Source organism: Callithrix jacchus, chromosome 4, assembly GCF_049354715.1.
Source record: "Callithrix jacchus isolate 240 chromosome 4, calJac240_pri, whole genome shotgun sequence".
Taxonomy (NCBI): Eukaryota; Metazoa; Chordata; class Mammalia; order Primates; family Cebidae; genus Callithrix; species Callithrix jacchus.
The window spans coordinates 6,602,731-6,622,256 of record NC_133505.1 but is presented as its reverse complement, the minus strand read 5'-3'; the positions used below and the strand labels follow the sequence as shown (position 1 = coordinate 6,622,256).

The following is a 19,526-nucleotide window of genomic DNA, read 5'->3' as shown; positions in this document are numbered from 1 at the left end:
TAACTCTCAGTTTCCAGAAAAGGAGGAAACTCTGGCCTAGACACTGGAAGCACCAGAGCGAGTCCCAGTATCCCAGTTCATGGTCTCACTTTTCTCCACATGCTCTCCATAACAAGACTATATTCCACTCCCATGCTGAGGTTTCACAAATGCTGGAGTCGATGGGGCAATGGTTAACATTCATTAAGTGAGAGTCAAAGGCCAAGCCGTGTTAATCTTCCATTGAATGGGCCCTGCAGCTACTGGCAGTGGGTTTTAATTGGGTTTTCTATTAAAGCAATTTTCTCCTCAGTGATTTATCATAAAGAAATGACACAATTAAGTCTCATTTGGAAACACTAATGAATTATTTAGTATGGGTGAAGGAAAAAGAAAACATGACCTCCATTAGCCTCATCTGAGGTGAAGTAAGAAAATCTCGAACAAGTGGACTAATAAGTAAAGTGGGAGCACGGAGAGTTACGTATCAAATCAGCTCTCTACATCATCTCCCTCATTCTACTTGACCTCCCATCCCCATTTGTTAAATAACAACTCACAAGACAAATCTCTGTAAAATTGCATCTTGATCTATTTTGTGCCTGATTTTCACTAACTCAGCTAATAAGGATGGTCCCTTGGTCTTTTAGTCAACCCTCATCTTCTCTGGTTCCTCCCTTTCTGGCTTTTATCTTCATTCTCCCACAGAAACAGGACGTGGCTAAATCGCTAAGCTCACAAATGCTTCTTAAAGATCCTCTCCTCTCCTCCATCCTGAGCATCCCATTATCTCTGCACAGATGGAGATTTAGAAGGAAAACTAGGCTTGGTTTGTCCTCACACCACCAACAGCCCGGATAATGTCCAGATCTAAAATCCCAGCACATTCTTGATAGAGTGTAGCTGAGCTCAGCAGTAGCTTCCATCATAAACATGTTTTACTTCTGACTGAGTGATGAAAATTAAAATGTTGCAATTCACAGCAGCCGTTTCTGACTCCAATGGGATGAAGGGACGTTTCTCCACACTGTCAGTTTTGTGAAGTCTGCGAACGTGTGCATGCGCGGGCGAGTACACACACACACACACACACACACACACACCCCGCAACTAATCTGTAGCATTTGCCAATTTCTGTGGTGTAAATACTCCCATTATGGCTCCCAATATGCCCCAGATTCCTGAATATCTAACTTCAGAGCCAGCACCAGCAGATTCCAGTCTTCTTATAGCAGATTGCAGGGTCTTACAGAAGACCCTGACTGGATTCTTTGCATATGGAAGGTAAGTCCCAAAAGCAGAAAAACTGACAGCGACAGAAGTATCTATGTGTTAACTGTCTATCTGTTAACTGTCTGTCTATCTTTTAACTGTCTGTTAACTATCTGTTAACTATCTGTTAACTGTCTGTCTGTTAACTGTCTATCTGTTAACTGTCTGTCTGTCAACTGTCTATCTGTTAACTATCTGTTAACTGAAATTGGTTCTAAGCCCAAAAACTAAAGCAGTCGGTAGAAGAGTTTGGGGAGGGGAGAACAGCAATGAGAAATTCCTGTAATAGTCTCCCATAAGGACTTTTTTAATTCAGATATTTTTATTTGATTTAAATGACTTGCAATATTGTAATATAAATTCCCTCTGTAACTTGGAGCCTTCAGTGAAAGTCAGGCCCCTCTCAACCCTGTGCAGATACTATTCTTGAGAGTAGGAACATACCAGGTGGTTCCTAGAACGGAGTCATGTAATAAAAAGAGCCACATACACCCAGTGCTCAGGCTAAAATAATCCCAATAAACTGAATGTACTCAGTAGAAGCAGAGAAACAGAGCTAATGAAGGAAAACAGCCCATCTCACCACCACATTTACCTGAAAGTCCCACACAGAGACTTTCAGATAAATGTACCTCACTGCCAGAGGAATAAAGGTTCAAGTGAATTCCGTTTGACTTTCAAAAGCCAAGTTGATCTCAGCAGAATCTGCATTACATAGTCGAAGGATATTACTTTCTTCTGTGTTCTATCTTTAAATGTGTTGGACAACAACAACAAAAACATGAGGCTGCGGAAGAGTCAAAACTCCCAGTGTCAGCCAGACGTAAACCTAGCAGAGAATAAACCTGGCTGTGAGCAAAGCATTTGGTTGGCAGGTCTGCGGCCACAGGCATACCCCATCTAGAGTCTAGGAGGTGAGCACTGATGAGTAAGGAACAGGGAAGAAGCACTTTCCAAACAGGCAGGTAAGGTGCTTTGTCCAGAAAGTCGTTACAGTCAAGTTGGACCAAATTTCCGGAAGCCAAAGACAGATAAGCTGCACTTCCATAACCAGAGGTTCAGCAGAAGCAGTAATATAAAAAGAGAGGCAGTAATCCCAATAGACCATCCAAGCGCCAGTGGGGCAGCTTTCTCCAGATGGCACTTGGGGACCTTGACTGCTGGTCATAAAGACAGCAGTTGGAATGCTCTCTGCCCTGGTGTGGAGCCCCCACCCATGTGGGTGACCACATGTCAGCCTGTGGCTGCTGGCTGCTGGGAAGAGAAGACCCTGCCCATGGCTGCTGCTGACAGCCTCCTCCAGAGTTGTTAATGGCCTCTCAGCTCTGCACTCAGGCAGGTTTCAACACTGTAGGCTACCAACTTTCTTGATTAAACTACAGGCAGACAACAAAGAGTCTTTCTTTTTCCATTCTGTGGGACACCAGCTCTCCAGAGGAAGTGCCTGCCAGTTGAATGGGCTGAATTCATCCCTATGTAATGAATTCTAACTGTGTGACTACCTTTCAGCTTTGGAGACCACAGAGGAAAATGCAGTATAACAGCTCTGACTGGAGGCACAGTAGTAGTTTAATAGACAATTTGATGATCAGCAAAATCAAAATTAGGCAGCATTAGCAAACACAATGTCCAAGGATCCCAGAAATAGCAGCCATATTATAGACCAGGAATATCGAAGCATATCACCTGACTATATAGAGTCCTATTTGCCCTCTTTGCAGAGAATAATGAACTAATGGGTGAAAGACTTATGAAAGAACTGATGATTTTTAAACGCTTGTACATTTTTTCATAAGAATAAATCTTTTTGGTCTTAAGCATCATGCCACTCAGAAAAGTAGGAGCTTGGCAATTAGTATGCTGCCAGCGCGCTAAGAAAATCTCACACAGTCAGATACACCCTGGAATTCATCCTAGTGACTTTATTAAGTCTTGCACAGCTCTAAATTACTGATTCAGAGCTCAGAAACGGCACCACAGGAGGCTGAAAGAAGTCATTTAGATTCCCAACGTTTCCACGTCCTTCTGAATCATCTGGCCAACGCGCCATTGCTGAGGAAGTTAGGCAAGAATCTAAGGTACCTCACCATCTCTCAAAGCCACCACTTTTCTGGCTAGTGATCCCTAGTTCTGGCCCCCCTATTCCTCCCAGGGGGTCTTCCTGCATCCAGCCTCACCCCTTCCCAACTAGCACTGTTAGAGTTGTGTTTCTAACAGGTCTGATTATGTTGTTGCTCTGTTTAAAACCATACAACAGTTTCCCATTGCCCTTAAGATGAATGACAAACTCCATAATATAATTTAATATAATTTAGAAGGCCCAGCCTAGTTTGCCTCTCTCTTCCTCGTCAGCTTCCTCCCTCCTCACTGTCCTCACCACAACCCCTCACACCCTCCTCCTCCAGCAATCTTAGTATTTCCGTGATGTAAAGGTGGAGTTGTAGCTGCCTCGCTAGCTCAGTTGGTAGAGCATGCGACTCTTAAAAGTGGGGTTGTAGGTTGAAGGGTATGATGGTTGTTAGTACTAAGTATCTGAACTCAATACTAAACTCTGGAGCGACGAACTCTCTCCCATCACTGGCCCTTCACATCTGCTGGTCCTTCTGGCTGGGACAGTGATCCCCTTGTGCCTTCCAGTAATTAAGTCTCATTCACTCCTCCAGGTTGGACGAAGTTTATTCTGGGAAGTTTGTCCTGACTCCAAGGCAGGAATGTAGGACTCACAGCTCTGGCCAACATCTGCCACCACTCTTATTACACCCTCAGTCTGTCGCCACTATTGGCTCATCTGGCAGCCACGCCACACTGCTCTGTGAGTTCTTGAGGTCAGGCACTGTGCTTGTCTGGTTCACAGATCTACGTCCAGCCCGTAGCACAAAGCCTGCTAGGCAGAAAAAGTGTTAAGGGTTCCTGCAAGCGGTACTGTCTGTCTTTACTATACTCGGGATAAAGCACCAAGAAGCATGTTCTGCTTTCTCAGTGACTCTTACTTTGTTTTATACATTGATTGCATACCTCCTAACAATTCAATGAAGAAAAATATTAACAATCCATAGATAAATGGCTGAAAGATAGGAAACAGCAATTTACAAAAGAAACTTAAAAGCCAAAAAAACCACTCAGTCTCACCAACAATTTAAAAATTACAGATTAAATAACACAATATGAATTTTGTCTGTAAGTTTGTCAAATGCTTTTAAAGATTATTAATAGCTGTGTTGGCAAGAATGAATGATATTCACACAGTAAAGCAGGATAAATTGAAATAATTCTTTTTTGAGATGGAGTCTCGCTGTGTCACCAGGCTGGAATGCAGTGGCGCAATCTCGGCTCACTGCAACCTACACCTCCAGGTTCAAGCAGTTCTCCTGCCTCAGCCTTCCAAGCAGCCGGGACTACAGGCACGCGCCACCATGCCCAGCTAATATTTGTATTTTTAGTAGAGATGGGGTTTCACCATGTTGGCCAGGATGGTCTCAATCTCTTGACATCGTGATCCGCCTGCCTCAGCCTCCCAAAGTGCTGGGATTAAAGGGGTGAGCCACTTCACCCAGCCATTGGAACAAATTTTTAGAGGACAGTTTGACAGCATTTATCAAAATATAAAACAAAAATGCTCTTTATATCAGTCACGGTTCCCTAGAGGGACAGAACTAACAGGATAGATGTATATATATGAAAAGGAATTTATTAAGGAAAATGGGCTCACAGGATCACAAGGTGAAAAGTCCCATGATAGACCGTCTGCAAGCTGAGGAGCAAGGAAGCCAGTTGTGGATCAGTCGGAGTCCCCAAACCGCAAAAGTAGGGAAGCCAACAGTGCAGCCTTCAGTCTGGGGCCAAAGGCCCGAGAGTCCCTGGGAAACCACGGGGGTCAGTCCAAGAGTCCAAAAGCCGAAGAACTTGGAGTCTGACCTTCGAGGGCAGGAAGCATCCAGCACGGGAGAAAAATGAAGGCCAGAAGACTCAGCAAGTCTAGTCTTTCCACGTTTCTGCCTGCTTTATCCTAGCCATGCTGGCAGCTGATTGGATGGTGCGCACCCAGATTGAGGGTGGATCTGCCTCTGCCAGTCCACTGACTCAAACGTTAATGTCCTTTGGCAACACCCTCACAGACACACCCAGGAACAGTACTTTTCAACCTTGAATCCAATCGAATTGACACTCAATACAAACCATCGTACCCTTCAACCTACAACCCCACTTTTAAGAGTCTCATGCTCTACCAACAGAGCTAGCCGGGCACCTACAACCCCACTTTTATACCATGGAAATACTCAAATTGACATAGGTACGTATACAAGAATTTTCATTAAAGCACTGTTGACAGTGGTGAACAATCAGAAGCAATATAAATGCCCATGAACAGGGGATTGATTAAATACATGATGTTAAATCACATAATAAGATAAAATGCAATTGTTAAAAACAATAATGTGATCTTGAAGCAGCAAAGAAAGGGCTGTATGTGGAAAGTTGTCCATAATTAGGAACATGAAAAAAGCCATAAAAAAACGATGAGTTCATGTCCTTTGCAGGGACATGGATGCATCTAGAAACCATCATTCTCAGCAAACTGACACAAGAACAGAAATCAAACACAACATATTCTCACTCATAGGCGGGTGTTGAACAGTGAGAACACATGGACACAAGGAGGGGAGCATCACACACTGGGGTCTGTTGGGGAAAGGCTAGGAGATGGATAGCGGGGGGTGGGGAAGTTGGGGAGGTGATAACATGGGGAGAAATGCCAGATACATGTGACGGGGGATGGAGGCAGCAAACTACCTTGCTATGTATGTACGTATGCAACAATCCTGCATAATCTGCACGTGTACCCCAGAACCTAAAGTGCAAAAAAAGGAAAAAAAAATAAGACAAAAAAGAATATATATTAAATATTGCTATTTTTATTTGAGAGCAAAGCAAGCCGTTGTGAAACCATGCCCTAAATAACAGTCTCTGATTCACTAGACTTTCAGAGAGTAAATAGATGATGTATCTGAGCACAGTAGGAACTCCAATGCTATTTGAATGTTAATTTCAGAAGGGCTACTGGAAACACTCAGGAAGGACAGATCCTTAGCAGGAATTCTGGGTGTTGAGGCAAGGCCCTATGCCAGTAACCCATTAAGACAGAAATGACAGCAATAGTTATTTACTTTGCACTTCAGAGTTTATAAAGCACTTTCATAATCTCTCATTTAATATATACTCTCAACAATTTCTTGAGATTATTATCTTTATATTGTGATCAGGAAAAGATCAGATAATTTAAATGAATAACCTCTGCCACCCCAACAAGGACAGAGATTAAATCTGATCAATTTCCCCACAATTTCCAGGCCCCAGTACATTATCAAAAAAAAAAAAAAAGTGCTCAATATGTATTTCATGAGTGAGTGAATGTAAGCCAATTTGCCCCAGCTAGATGAGGCCTGTTTCCACTCAATACCACCACTGCCAGGAGATAGGCAGGCAGCAGGTGACCATATGAGACAAGATGTCAAGAATAAAAGCCAGTATGTACAGTGGACTCAGCCCCATCTCCTAGAGTAGTGAAAGCCACATTCTCCAGGGCAGAAACAACAGCAGCTAGAGCAGGTGCCTCGGCAGCGGAAACTAACCGGGGTCGGCAGATGCCAGCAATGCAGTCCAGGAGAGTCCCTGGGCACTGAGATTTCTGTGAGTTGCAGCTCCCCCACACTCCTGAGGTGTCTCTTGCATCAGAATGTGGCGGAACGGTGTACAGACCTGACCTAACATCTTTGTTCTGCCCCTTACTACTTTCCTGGACTGGTGCAAACCATATAACATCTCTGAGCTACCAGTTCCTTTCCTATAAAGTATGGTTGATCATCGTTGCTACCTAGCAGGGATATGAAGGATTAAGTAAGATAATGTAGGTAAAGGACTTAGCAGAGCATCTGATACCTGGTGAGGACTCAATCGTTTGCTGTTCATTTCTAATTATGACATGGTAGGCTAATCTTAACAAGTATGGCTACAGAAAATCTTCAGAGAATACATTAGGCAATGATGTATGTTTGTAAATGCATGCACATGCATGAGTTCATGTCTGCAGGTGTGTTTAAGAAGAGCAAGGAGTCTGGGTCCTGAGCAGATGTGGTTTAATATTCTGATAACAGAAAAAGAGGTGGTTTTGAGAAGCTCTCTGGAGAGTGGGATTCTCAAACTGTCTTACTGTCCATTTGGAAAATCATTAAGACAATTAATCTTCACACCCAAAGCAAAGGCTGAAGTCACTCCAGATCTTTCTCCTATCTGGGCAGCCTGTGTAATATCACTTCACACACCTAGGCACAATTGAGGATCCTACAGAAAAAGGCATTCTAATTGGAAGCATACTGTTTCATCACTCAGCCCCCCAAGTAGTGATGTTTTGCTGCTTGATTATTGCAAAAAATGAAAGTGATGCCACAGCTCGCTGTGTTTTTCTGTCCCAATTACATTTATGAATCATGAGTTTCTATTCCAACATGGCACCAAGGTGTTATTTCTGAAAAATGAAGATGCCTCCTTTGGCAATTTTGCTCAGAGTCTATAAACAATGAAGAAATAAAAAGAAACCACTTTTCTGTTATCAGTGATCTCTCACCTGAAACGGGATCTCCCATCCCATTGTTAACAGAGCAGCCCCAACCATTAGAACTCATCATTAAAACTCAGCTGTGCTTTCCCATCGACAATGCTGACAAAATCATCTGAACAGGCTATACCAGAGGGTCGGAGCCTGGGCTGGGCCATCTTTCTCAGTAGAACTACCTGACACCGATCTTAAGCAATGTCACTGAGGGGCCCAGGAGACAAAGAAGGCTCAACTCCACACCAGCCCCCACCCAAAAGAACAGGAAAATTGAGGGTTTCCCCAAGCAAAACTGTGTGTGTACTTTGTGTCTTTCCAGAAGAGAGAAAAGAGTAATGTGGTATACTCCCCGCCCATGTGCCAAACTTCTGGTGAGCTGGCATAGGGGTGGCCTGCACTGCTCAGTGGAGGCTGCCTCTCCCTTTCCAGGAATAGCACAGCTTGGATGTGGCATCAGGCGCTCACTGGTGTATTTTAAGGGCACCAGAGACCCTCAGGGGCAGAATGCACAGCAGGAATACAGAAAGCCTAATGGGTGGGATACAAGAAGGGTGAGATACAAGAAGGGAGGGAAAATTGGCCTTGAGTATTACCTAGGTCAAAGGGAAACCTGGGTAGCCCCTTCAAGTGGTCCCCAGATGAACTGTCTAAAAATCAGGAGTGGCCGGGCACAGTGGCTCACGCCTATAATCCCAGCACTTTGGGAGGCCGAGGTGGGCGGATCACAAGGTCAAGAGATCAAGACCATCCTGGCCAACATGGTGAAACCCCGTCTCTATTAAAAATACAAAAATTAGCCGGGCGTGGTGGCATGCACCTGTGGTCCCAGCTACTCCGGAGGCTGAGGCAGAAGAATCGCTTGAACCCAGGAAGTGGAGGTTGCAGTGAGCCGAGACTGCGCCACTGCACTCCAGCCTGGCAACAGAGCAAGACTCCGTCTCAAATAAAAATAAAAATTAAAAAAGGAATGTCACAGCAATATTCCTGAAGCCTCAACACAAACGTTTCGGTTCAGTTCCACCAATATATGGAGATCATAGTCCTAAATGCTGAGTATATGAACATGACTATAAAAACAAATACAGCACATTTCTAGCCCTTGAGGAGCTCACAAGCTAACATAAGAAGTCGAAAAATTAACACCTCTTCTTAACATGCTGTAGTAAATTCAAGATCAGTCAAGGCTCAAGTGTCACAAAAGCTCACAAGGGCTTTTTAACCCATCCTGCGACTCAGCAGACCAAAAAGAAAAATAGCCCTGTAGTTTCTTGTCCACAATTCCCCAAAGTTTAAACTCTGTGAAGGTCCACCTGCAGAGCCACTGCTCACTTGATTCAGGCTGGGTTCCAAAAGCCAAGTTGTGTAAAAAACAGCCACTGATCTGGACTCTTCTGCACATGGAATGGGAGAGAAGGGGGCACACAGAGACTTGCCATCAGCCCAGGACAACCAGTGCCTACAAGAGGGATCCTGTTCTCAAGCCTGGGGTCTCTGAGGCTAGAGATGGAATGGACAGAGGAAATGTTTTCTCTGCTTACTACTTGGCTGTCTTTAACTCTATTTTCTATCCCAAAGACTGTAAAATTCCTATATAGCTATCAGAGGCCCAGAGCTTGAGGGTTTGTAAAATAGACGCAAAATGAACTTTCACTCACCCCTATGGAGAAGACATCATCTCCCAGCCTGATTCTTAAGCTACATCTCTTATTGGAAGTAAGAGAATTGAGTCAATTAATGTGCACACCAACAGTATAAAACTAAAAACGTGTACATTTTTACAAACCATCACCAGAACAGCATAATCATTTAGTTTTTCCACTTTGATGGATATTTTAATAATTATGCTGAGTCCATAAAATGGAATCATATATGGCCATCAAAAATCAGATTTAAAAAAAAAAGATGATAAACTATGATGTTTGCTTTTATGACTTGAATTGTGTCCCCCACAAAAACATATGTTGACATCCTAATCCCCAAAAGATATGAATGTGACCTTATTTGGAAATAGGGTCGTGGCCGAGGTGATTGAGAGAAAATGACATCAATTAGGGTGAGACTTTGTCCAATATGACTAACGTCCTTACAAGAAGAGAAAAACGGGCCCGGGCGCAGTGACTCACGCCTGTAATCCCAGTACTTTGGGAGGCTGAGGCGGGCGGATCATGAGGTCAAGAGATCGAACCCATCCTGGCCAACATGGTGAAACCCCATCTCTACTCAAAATACAGAAATTAGCCAGGTGTCTTGGTGGATGCCTGTAGTCCCAGTTACTCGGGAGGCTGAGGCAGGAGAATCACTTGAACCTGGGAGGTGGAGACTGCAGTGAGCCGAGATCCCACCATTGCACTCCAGCCTGGTGACAGAGCGAGACTCCATCTCAACAAAAAAGAAGAAGAAGAGAAAAACACCTTGTGAGAACAGAGGCACACACAGGGAGGTGCCATGTGACAACAGAGGCAGAGATCGGAGGGATGTGGTGTGAAGCCCATAGCTAAGGGTTTGGAAAAAGGAGGATATAAAACTCTTCTTGGCTAACAAGGGAATCAATGTTTTCATCACATGCTTACTGGTCCTCTTAATTTCATTTGTGTGAATTATTTGTTCACCTACTTGCAGGAAAGATAAACCTTGAGGCTGAGGATTGCTCCGCACTCCAGCGCGGGGATCTCCAAGGTGACCCTTGGCAACCGTGAGTCTTCTTTGCCCTTCTGAGACCAGAAGCCCAGTGCTCTGAGACTTACATTCCGAGCCCCTTTACTGTCCTTTACTTCCTTTTCAGACTTCTGCCTAGCCTCTCACCTGAGCTTTCTTTCTGACATACAATAGATTTACTTCAAAATTATTTTTACTAAAATGATTTCTAACATTTAGGACACATTTCCTGTTCCAAGAGTGTAGAATTAGTAGAAGTACAACAGCTCAGCAACATCAGACATTGCACACATTTCCTGATTTGGCTATTGCTGTGATCAAGTTCTTGGCAGAGCATCTTCAGAACTGAAAATGGGACTCGCTCACTCAAGCCCTCCACCCTGAAAACCCCAACCCTGCGAAGTGAGAATACACAGGTGTGAGAATCCCAGCCATACAACGGCTTCCCCTTCTCTCCTCCAGCAGGAGCAAGTCACAGTCTCTTCCCTCCTCCGAAGGGAGCTGGTCACAGGGCTGCTGATGTGGCAGTAGTTGCTTACTGGGTAACTTCAAACTATAGACCCTTCTGATATGTAGGGATTCTTAAATATAATCTTCACTCACTTTAATTTTTCACAAGAACGCTATCATCTGCTTCAGTTTCAAACTAATTATTCTCACATTGGGAATACGCAAATTAGTTATCAAGCACACACCCTGATTCTATTTTAGCCCTTATCACTCTGAGCTATGTAGGTACTTGCATGAATTTCCAAACTAGATAATGAGCTCTTAAATGTAAGGTCATGACTTATTTATTTTCGTATTATCACAGCTTATGCTGTGATATTACATAGCACATACTCAATATAGTAATTTTTTTAAAACAAAATAGATTTTTGGAAGTTTCATCTGGACTTCTCAACCCAAGAGTAGTACAGGAGAGAGGGACATGTGGAGAGGGATGCAGGAATTATCAGCTTACCCTGTAGACTTTATTAGTTGGAGCAGTTTAGGGACTATCTCCCAAATGAGATAACCTTTGAATTCAGACTTGGAAAAAGACTATAATTTCAGCAAACAGACAAGAAGAAATAACATAAATACCAGCCTCAGATTGTGAGGCTAGAACATACAGAAGAGGGAGGACCCAATGGAAACTTGAAAAAGTTGCAAAAAGTTTTTCCAGCTTATCCCTTTACCAGTAATGATCATAATAATTTTATTGTGAGTTGACCTTTCCTTTATATTCAATAAGTCTTTCTCTCATTCAGCAAACATACTGAGGATCTACATAATTTGAGGCGCCTTGTTAGAATTCAGTGTCTGCTTCAGTCACATCCCTACAATGGGTCATCCATTGCTTTGGAAATGTTATTTAGATGTTTGATGTCATGTTATTTCTCTTAGTTTTAATCTTATAGGACAAACTAGAGATTGTACCTTGAATTCCTTAATATCTTCCACAAAATCTGCATAAATGTTTTCTAGATACTGTTGTTTAATACATTCTTTTGGAATTAAACTAACCTAAAGTGGGAGGATTGTGGAAGAAAGAAAGCTAAAAGGGGAATGAAGCATAAAAGAAGGAAACCTAGAGGTGAAAACATCAGTGCAAGAAAAGGAATAATTAGAACTAAGAAGAAAGGGGGAGGGCACAGTGGCTCATGCCTGTAATCCCAGCACTTTAGGAGGCCAAGATGGGCAGATCACCTGAGGTCAGGAGTATGAGACCAGCCTGGCCAACATGGTGAAACCCCATCTCTAGTAAAAATACAAAAATTAGCCAGGTGTGGTGGCAGGCACCTGTAATTCCATCTGCTCGGGGGAGGCTGAGGCATGAGAGTTCCTTGAACCCAGGAGACGGAGGTTGCAGTGGACTGAGGTTGCACCACTGCACTCCAACCTGGGCTACAGAGCTAAACTCTGTCTCCAAAAAAAAAAAAAAAAAGAAGAAGAAGAAAGGGGGACTGATTTGATGATGTTAGAGAACAGAATCTTAGGGCTAGAAAAAAATGAATCTTAACTTTCGTTGGATCTCACTAAGGGACATCTGAATTAGGAAGAAGGATGGGCAGGATTTTAATATTTCCTCCAATGCCAAGATTCCAGGTTCCATACACAGATATCACTTTGACTCACATTTGATGGTAGAACTATTTAAATACTCCCAAAGATGTGGTCCTTATGCCCATGTTCTGTCATCTTGCAAAAGGTGTGACAGTGGTTACAGCAGCTGAAATGACTCCACAATACAGAGCATATGGAGATTTGATGAACTTTTGGTGAATTAGGTCGATAAATTTCAAAGCATGCAAATCATGACACTCTTTCCTCTTATTTCCTGAATGCAGAGAACCCTGCCTAGCTAGCATTATCTAACCACTTTCTTTATATGTGATGAGCCTCATTAACAGCACTGCTCCTAACTTGTCTCAATCAAACTGCTCTCCAAATTTCCATCTTTCTGCAAGAAAGATTCATTCAAAGTTTCACTTCTCCATTATGGTCTTGGTGGTCACATGGGCATTATAACAGTGACACACTCCTCTCCTGTGCTGTTTTTATTACATCAAGCTTGAGTGGACCTTGGGCAAAAGATGACTAATGACACCCCCTTCTCTCTCAGTGTAGCACATATGAATCAGACACCACACCAGGAAGCAGTGAAAATAGAACTAGGCTATGAATCAGGAGATACAGGTCTTAGTTAAGTTTTGTCTCTAACTGGTGATGGAATCTTGCAAAGGTCTCTCTAGGCACCAATGATTACCTCCTCTTTAAAACATGTCCCCGTTAACCTTTAATGTTCTCTGATTATTGACTATTCCCCCAGAAACTACTTGAACTGCTACACTACGAAATTGGTTTTATATTTTGGTTGTCTAAATATTTTGAAGAACAAGCATTTGGATGCTTGCTTTAAAAGAGAGAAAGAAAGAAAGTCACCCAGCTTATGCATAAGATTTGTCTCCATGGCATCAATTTAGAATAGGGGAAGCCTTTGGCACCAATTCCTCTAGAAATTAGAGAAGTTCCTTTATACATGGTCTACCATTTTAGTTAGCTGGACTTTTTTACGGCTTCTATATGCAATTGACAAATTTGGAGCCAAAAGAAGCTGAGAAATAAACAAGCTGAGAAAAGTACATTAAGTTGTTTTAAGTTGTAAAAATATTTCTATTCCAAGAAATAAAAGAATTCATTCATTAAACTATCAGGTTTTACTACAAAATAGAACTCAAAAAGAAAGAAATCCTTAGTCACTTGCTCCCCAAGATGTACGGACATGATCAAACTTTTTGAGCTACCCATTAATCTTATGAAGTAGAATGATTGTGCTAATATTTATACTCATGGCATTTATACTTGCCACAAATAAAGAGAGAGTGAGAAGTTGGCTGTCTTTAATGCAGAAGTTCTTCTCTGGTCCTGTTGCCTCTGTTGTCAATCTTCTCAATGCTTTTAGGCGCTTTATTGACCAACAAATCTAAAGAATCATTGGGCCAGGTGCAGTGAGTCATGCCTGTAATCTCAGCACTTTGGGAGGCCGAGGCATGCAGATCATCTGAGGTCAGTCATTTGGGATCAGCCTGGCCAACATGGCGAAATCCCGTCTCTACTAAAAATACAAAAATTAGACAAGTTCAGTGGTGCATGCCTGTAGTCCCAGCTACTTGGGAGGCTGAGGCACAAGAATCGCTTGGACCCGGGAGGCAGAGGTTGCAGTGAGCTGAGATTGTACCACTGCCCTCCAGCCTGGGCAACACAGCAAGGCTCTGTCTCAAAAAAAAAAAAAAAAAAAAAAATACTCGGAAGTATTTCCGAAATTAAACAGAAGCTAGGAAAGGCCTTTCTTGAGCAATGGGCTACCCTAGAGCTGGTGAAATCACAGTATTCCAGTGAACCAGCCAGTTTTGTGTCCTGCCACACAGAATCCCCTCCAATGGGTATGAGACCAACCAGACATTATTCGGTGGTTCACCAGGAACTTTGGACACAAACAAATTATAAGTAAGCTCAGTCCTCGCCAACCTTTCTTAAAATTCAAAATTGAATGCCTAAGTCTGCAATGGTTTTAGGAGCTACATAAGTCTGTGAGAGTGAGCCTGAGAACTATGAGCCTTGCCCAGGTTATCCTTCATGATAAATCAGAAAATTATCTGATGAGCAAAAGATTAGAACAAAGGAATCAGTACTTCCCCAGCATTCTACCAAGCAATGGTCTTGAATAAAATCACAAGAGTAAGAGCACATGTTCTAAGAGCAGAACTGCAGATAATCTGACACATTCTAAATCTTTGATTCTCTGTTTAATTTCTGCTACTTGCCCCTGATACAATCAGTAATGGTGGAAGTGAGTTAGGCCAGTGCTCACACAGGCTAATCCAGGCTCAAGAATGAGCAAAGAATGCAAAATCAGTTCAGTTGTTGCAACTTCATGTAACTTCGAATCAGTAAGTGGAGCAAGGCGCAGATTTGCCTGAGTTCAAACACTCATGGTGGCAATGCATATGTTGACTTTCACCCTTAGTGCTCCAGAGGCCTGCCTGAAGTCTGATGGACTCAGCAGCCAGGGTGAAGCAAGGAATTCACCAAGGCAGAGGAGCTGAGAACTGCAGGCATGTTGCCACATATACCAAGGTAAGTTTGGCAAGGGGAGACAGGCCAGGCCAGCACTCAAGCCCTTGTCATCATAAGACAAAGTCCTTGCCTCATCTCAGTGATGTGCTTCCACATTTTACCTATTCCTCCATCATTGAGACTTCGGTGCAACAGGCCTAGCTACAACCTAGCCCAGAAGGCAAATGAATAGGGTTTAGCTTTTTGAGAAACAACCAAAAATTACTGACTCTATTTGACAGACAGAAGTATGAATAACATCTACATACTTCTATGCCTAATCAACATATATGCATGTTTTTGTCTCAAACAATAATATTGCTCTTGATACTTAAGCCCTGTTATGATAACTTCTCTGTTGTGATCACAAAGCACACCTGAAGCCAAAGCCTGTGTTTAAACCCACAATCTTAGCGTTCAGTAAGATCACAAACACACACACACACACACACACACACACTAGTCCATTTTCACATGATTCTAACTGGTTATAAAGGATTCATCCTCCAGACTTTAGCCATGATCCCAGATGATAATCCTGACACACCATGTCTCCATTTTCAGGAAGAACATAGAGCTTAAGGCAGTAGTCGTTGTAATCCTTAACCATTTACCGAGCACGTGCCAGGAACAAGAACGAGAGACACTTGAAGCTTCAAACCTGATTAAAGCACAGAGAGCAGATAAAGAAAGGAAAAACCGAAGCCCAGAAGTGAAGACTCACGGGTTCTAGAGCAATGGGGATCCACAGTGAGCATTCCTTTAGTACTTTCTGACTTTCCTTTCCATAGTCGTGAGTTTTTAAATGTCACGTATATTTCAAGACCCAGATCGTTGGCCTCACTTTTCTCAAGGCTTTCCCAGATCAATGTCATTTCCACCAAATCAGAGTAACTTCTCAGCTCTTTCAACTCCATCAGCCGCTTATCTGCTTCTTTCCTAGGATACTTTCTACCTCGTATCAATCATTTATGCACGTCTTATTTCCAAGGCTAGATTTAATTAGAAACCTCTGGTGGAAAGAATCTACGTGTCTGTGAATCTCAATATTATCTAGCACAGAGTCTTGACCATCACAGGTAATCAACAGTTGAGGGTTTGATGGCTTATTATAACCTACTCATTTCACAGCTGAAGGAACTAAGAACTGGAGACACCACTGAGAATCTTGTCAGTGAGTCAAACCAGTAGGGCTGACATTCAACTGGGATGCTACCATATGGCCTTCCAGGATGCCCGACTGCACATTCATGTCAGTTGGTAAGTAGCGGCTCATCTCAAATGTTGCCTTGCTGTCCCAGCTGTGCCAGGCCTTCCCTTGGGACCTCCTAGGTCCCCATCCAGCAACTACCAAAGTGATAACCAGCACAGTAGGGGACTTCCAAGACCCTGCATCCATTCTGCAGCCAAGATCCATTTTGATTGTTCCTTGCTCCTGCTGAACCAGGTGTCCAGTATTTTGAATATCAACCCCCATCCCCACCTCCACCCCTGCTGCATACAATAGTTAATTGCAGGGTTCGGACAGAAAACAAGTGTCTCTTTACACACCGCAATATAGTGATGCTGATTTATCAAGTGAATTCTATAAAAAATATTTCATGGTAATGATTTATCAGTGACAAAACTTCTTTAAAGAAAATGGGGCCGGATGTGGTGGTTCACACCTGTAATCCCAGCATTTTGGGAGGCTGAGGCAAGTGGATCACGAAGTCAGGAGTTCGAGATCAGCCTGGCCAACGTGGTGAAACCCATCTCTACTAAAAATACATAAAATTAGCTGGGCGAGGAGGCAGGCACTTATAATCCCAGCTACTCAGGAGGCTGAGGCAGGAGAATCGCTTGAACCCAGGAGGTGGAGGTTGCAGTGAGCCGAGACCATGCCACAGCATTCCAGCCTGGGCAACAGGGCGAGACTCTGTCTCAAAACAAAGCGAAAGAAAAGAAATAAAACTAGAACTCAGCGTTGAAGAGTACTCAGGAGTTGAATACACAGAATTACGGGAGGGCATTCCTAGCAGGAAAATGGAGTTACATAAATGCTCAGAAGCAGATTTTCATTTGATACATTAAGGAGTGGCTGCATAATTTACAGAGCTTGGTGCCAAAGAAATGTGCAGAACCACGGTCGGGCGCAGTGGCTCACACCTGTAATCCCAATACTTTGGGAGGCAAAGATAGGCAGATCATGAGGTCAGGAGTTCGAGAACAGCCTGACCAACATGGTGAAACACCATCTGTACTAAAAATACAAAAATTAGCCAGGTGTGGTGGTACTTGCCTGTAATCCCAGCTACTCCGGGACACTGAGGCAGAGAATTGCTTGAACTCAGCAAGGTGGAGGTTGCAGTTAGCCGAGATCATGCCATTGCACTCCAACCTGGGTGACAGAGTGAGGATCTAGCTAAAAAAAAAATAAAAACACATGCAAAGAAGAAATGCAGAGCCACTTGCCCAAAAAGAAGGAAAACATCATTGTCCTTTCCTCTGTGATCTCGCTCCCAACCCAAGAAAGTCGGGGTTTTTGTTTTTGTTTTTGCTATTTAATGTTGTACTCCCATTACAAAGAAAGCAGGAGGTGGACCACATGTAAACTGAGGCTCCAACCCCAGCACATGGGTCTATTTTACCATCAGACTTCACTTACAAAATGCAAGTTTCAAGGAGAAGATTATTAAGATTTCAAGACAGCAACCACAGATGATTAAGCCCCAAGTGTGGGCCACCTTCTCAGCACAGAGCCCGGTACAGCTGGGCTCACTGCATGTCTCTGAAGCCAGATGTGTCTGGAAGGCAAAAAAGCAACAGAACTGGGTGAAAATCGGGGAGGGGTTAATGTAGGGAGTTAAGATGAGGTAAGAGAAAAGAGGTGTAATATGTGTAGATAGTCACAAGCCATGCCATGCAGCACCCAGAATAATTTCTATGTCTCCCAACTTAGTCATTTGAGGACTCCTCACATAAATAAGCAATAGATGCACTTTATCTACCTCTTCAGGATCCTCCCCTCAGCTTGCTTCTCAAAAACATTATGGAAACAGACATTACGGAAATCTACCGTTCTGAGATCCTGGGTAGCTTTTCAGATTCTGGACCTGTTTCTCCTCTCTAGCCCAATCCTGTTTCCTCTACCATCCTCAGAATCACTCTGTTGCAAGAAATAATCTTATTGACTAATTCACTAATAATAAGTAGCAACCAATACATTTTCCCTTCCAAAGAGAAACCTGTAAAGAGAAACTACTTCACAGGCCAAATATTCTCTTGTAGAGTGTATTTACAAGATCAGCAAAAGGTCCCATTGATGTCACTGGAGAACAGAATACAGAAAAGCATATAGATTTCTGTGGAGACCATGCCCAGGACTCCCTCCAATCAACTACTCCACCTTGGCAAGTCTAAGGGCCGCCACCACTCCAGCCTCCCACCCCCTCTGTACATACTAATCGGCAGAGCAAATAGTCCCTGCAAAGGGGAAGACTGGGCCTCAGAACCAGCCAGACAGAATTTCCCAGCCATGGTATTTCAAAACATGTGAGACTGGATCTGGATCACCAAGAACCTGTCATCATAATTAAGCAGAAAAAGCATACAGACATCTGTTCTGTCCAGGAACACAGAGAGCATACTAATTACAAGCTTCTGCCTAAAGTGAACCGCTGCGTCCTTGGCTTGGAGAGGCTGCATGGCCAGACAAGCCCAGGCTGACCAGGCTGCAGTCATCAGAGAAGCAATAAAGGTCATTACCAACATGGCTGGAGGCTCTGCCTCTCATCAGCTGAATGAAGGAACGGAATGGAGTTCCTTCTTCACCACTGTCCCGTCTTCCTCTTGCACACCCTGGATTCCAGGAACGAACCTGGGAGCTGAGCTTTCCACTCCCTAAAACTGTCATAATATGCTTTTCCCTCCTCCTTCTATCCAGATCTTATGCACCTATCAAGGATTATCTGTAGATCCACATTATTCATTTGCCAACTTATTCATTTACTAAAAATAAGTACTTAATTTGTACAAAGCAACGTGCTAGTCATTGCTTGTAATATTAGGTAAATTGTGGGCAAATCTTTTCTTGGTGATGCTTATAAGCCTAGTGGGGAGAGTAAATAGATACAAAAGAAAAAAAAAGAAAGAAAGAAAACCAGTTAGAACCCTAACACAGGTAGAACAAGATTCTTAGGAGTTCAAAACAAAGAACCATGAGTTGTACTGAAGCACAGCAAAGGCTGTATTGTAAAGGTGCCAGTTGTGCCAGGACTTGACGAACAGGTAGCACATGAGGACACAGCTATGCAGAAAGAACCACTGAAGTAAACAGAAGGAACACATCTGTGAAGTGTATGTGAAGAACATCAGATATGTTCAGTGTGATGAGCAATGGATTTAGGTGGAGAGTCATAAGACACAA

The 19,526-nt window shown here is 43.1% G+C and overlaps 1 protein-coding gene across 12 annotated transcripts in view; it reads right to left on the bottom strand.

Annotated features, from left to right (window-relative positions):
• LOC128931694 (uncharacterized) overlaps window positions 1–19,526 on the bottom strand; it is an 818,901-nt gene that overhangs the window by 788,844 nt on the left and 10,531 nt on the right. For all 12 annotated transcript variants that reach the window (XM_078368202.1, XM_078368204.1, XM_078368205.1 and 9 more), the window contains one exon: window positions 17,766–17,904. In XM_078368202.1, the coding sequence (XP_078224328.1) occupies window positions 17,766–17,904 (139 nt within the window). The remainder of the gene's footprint in view (window positions 1–17,765; window positions 17,905–19,526) is intronic.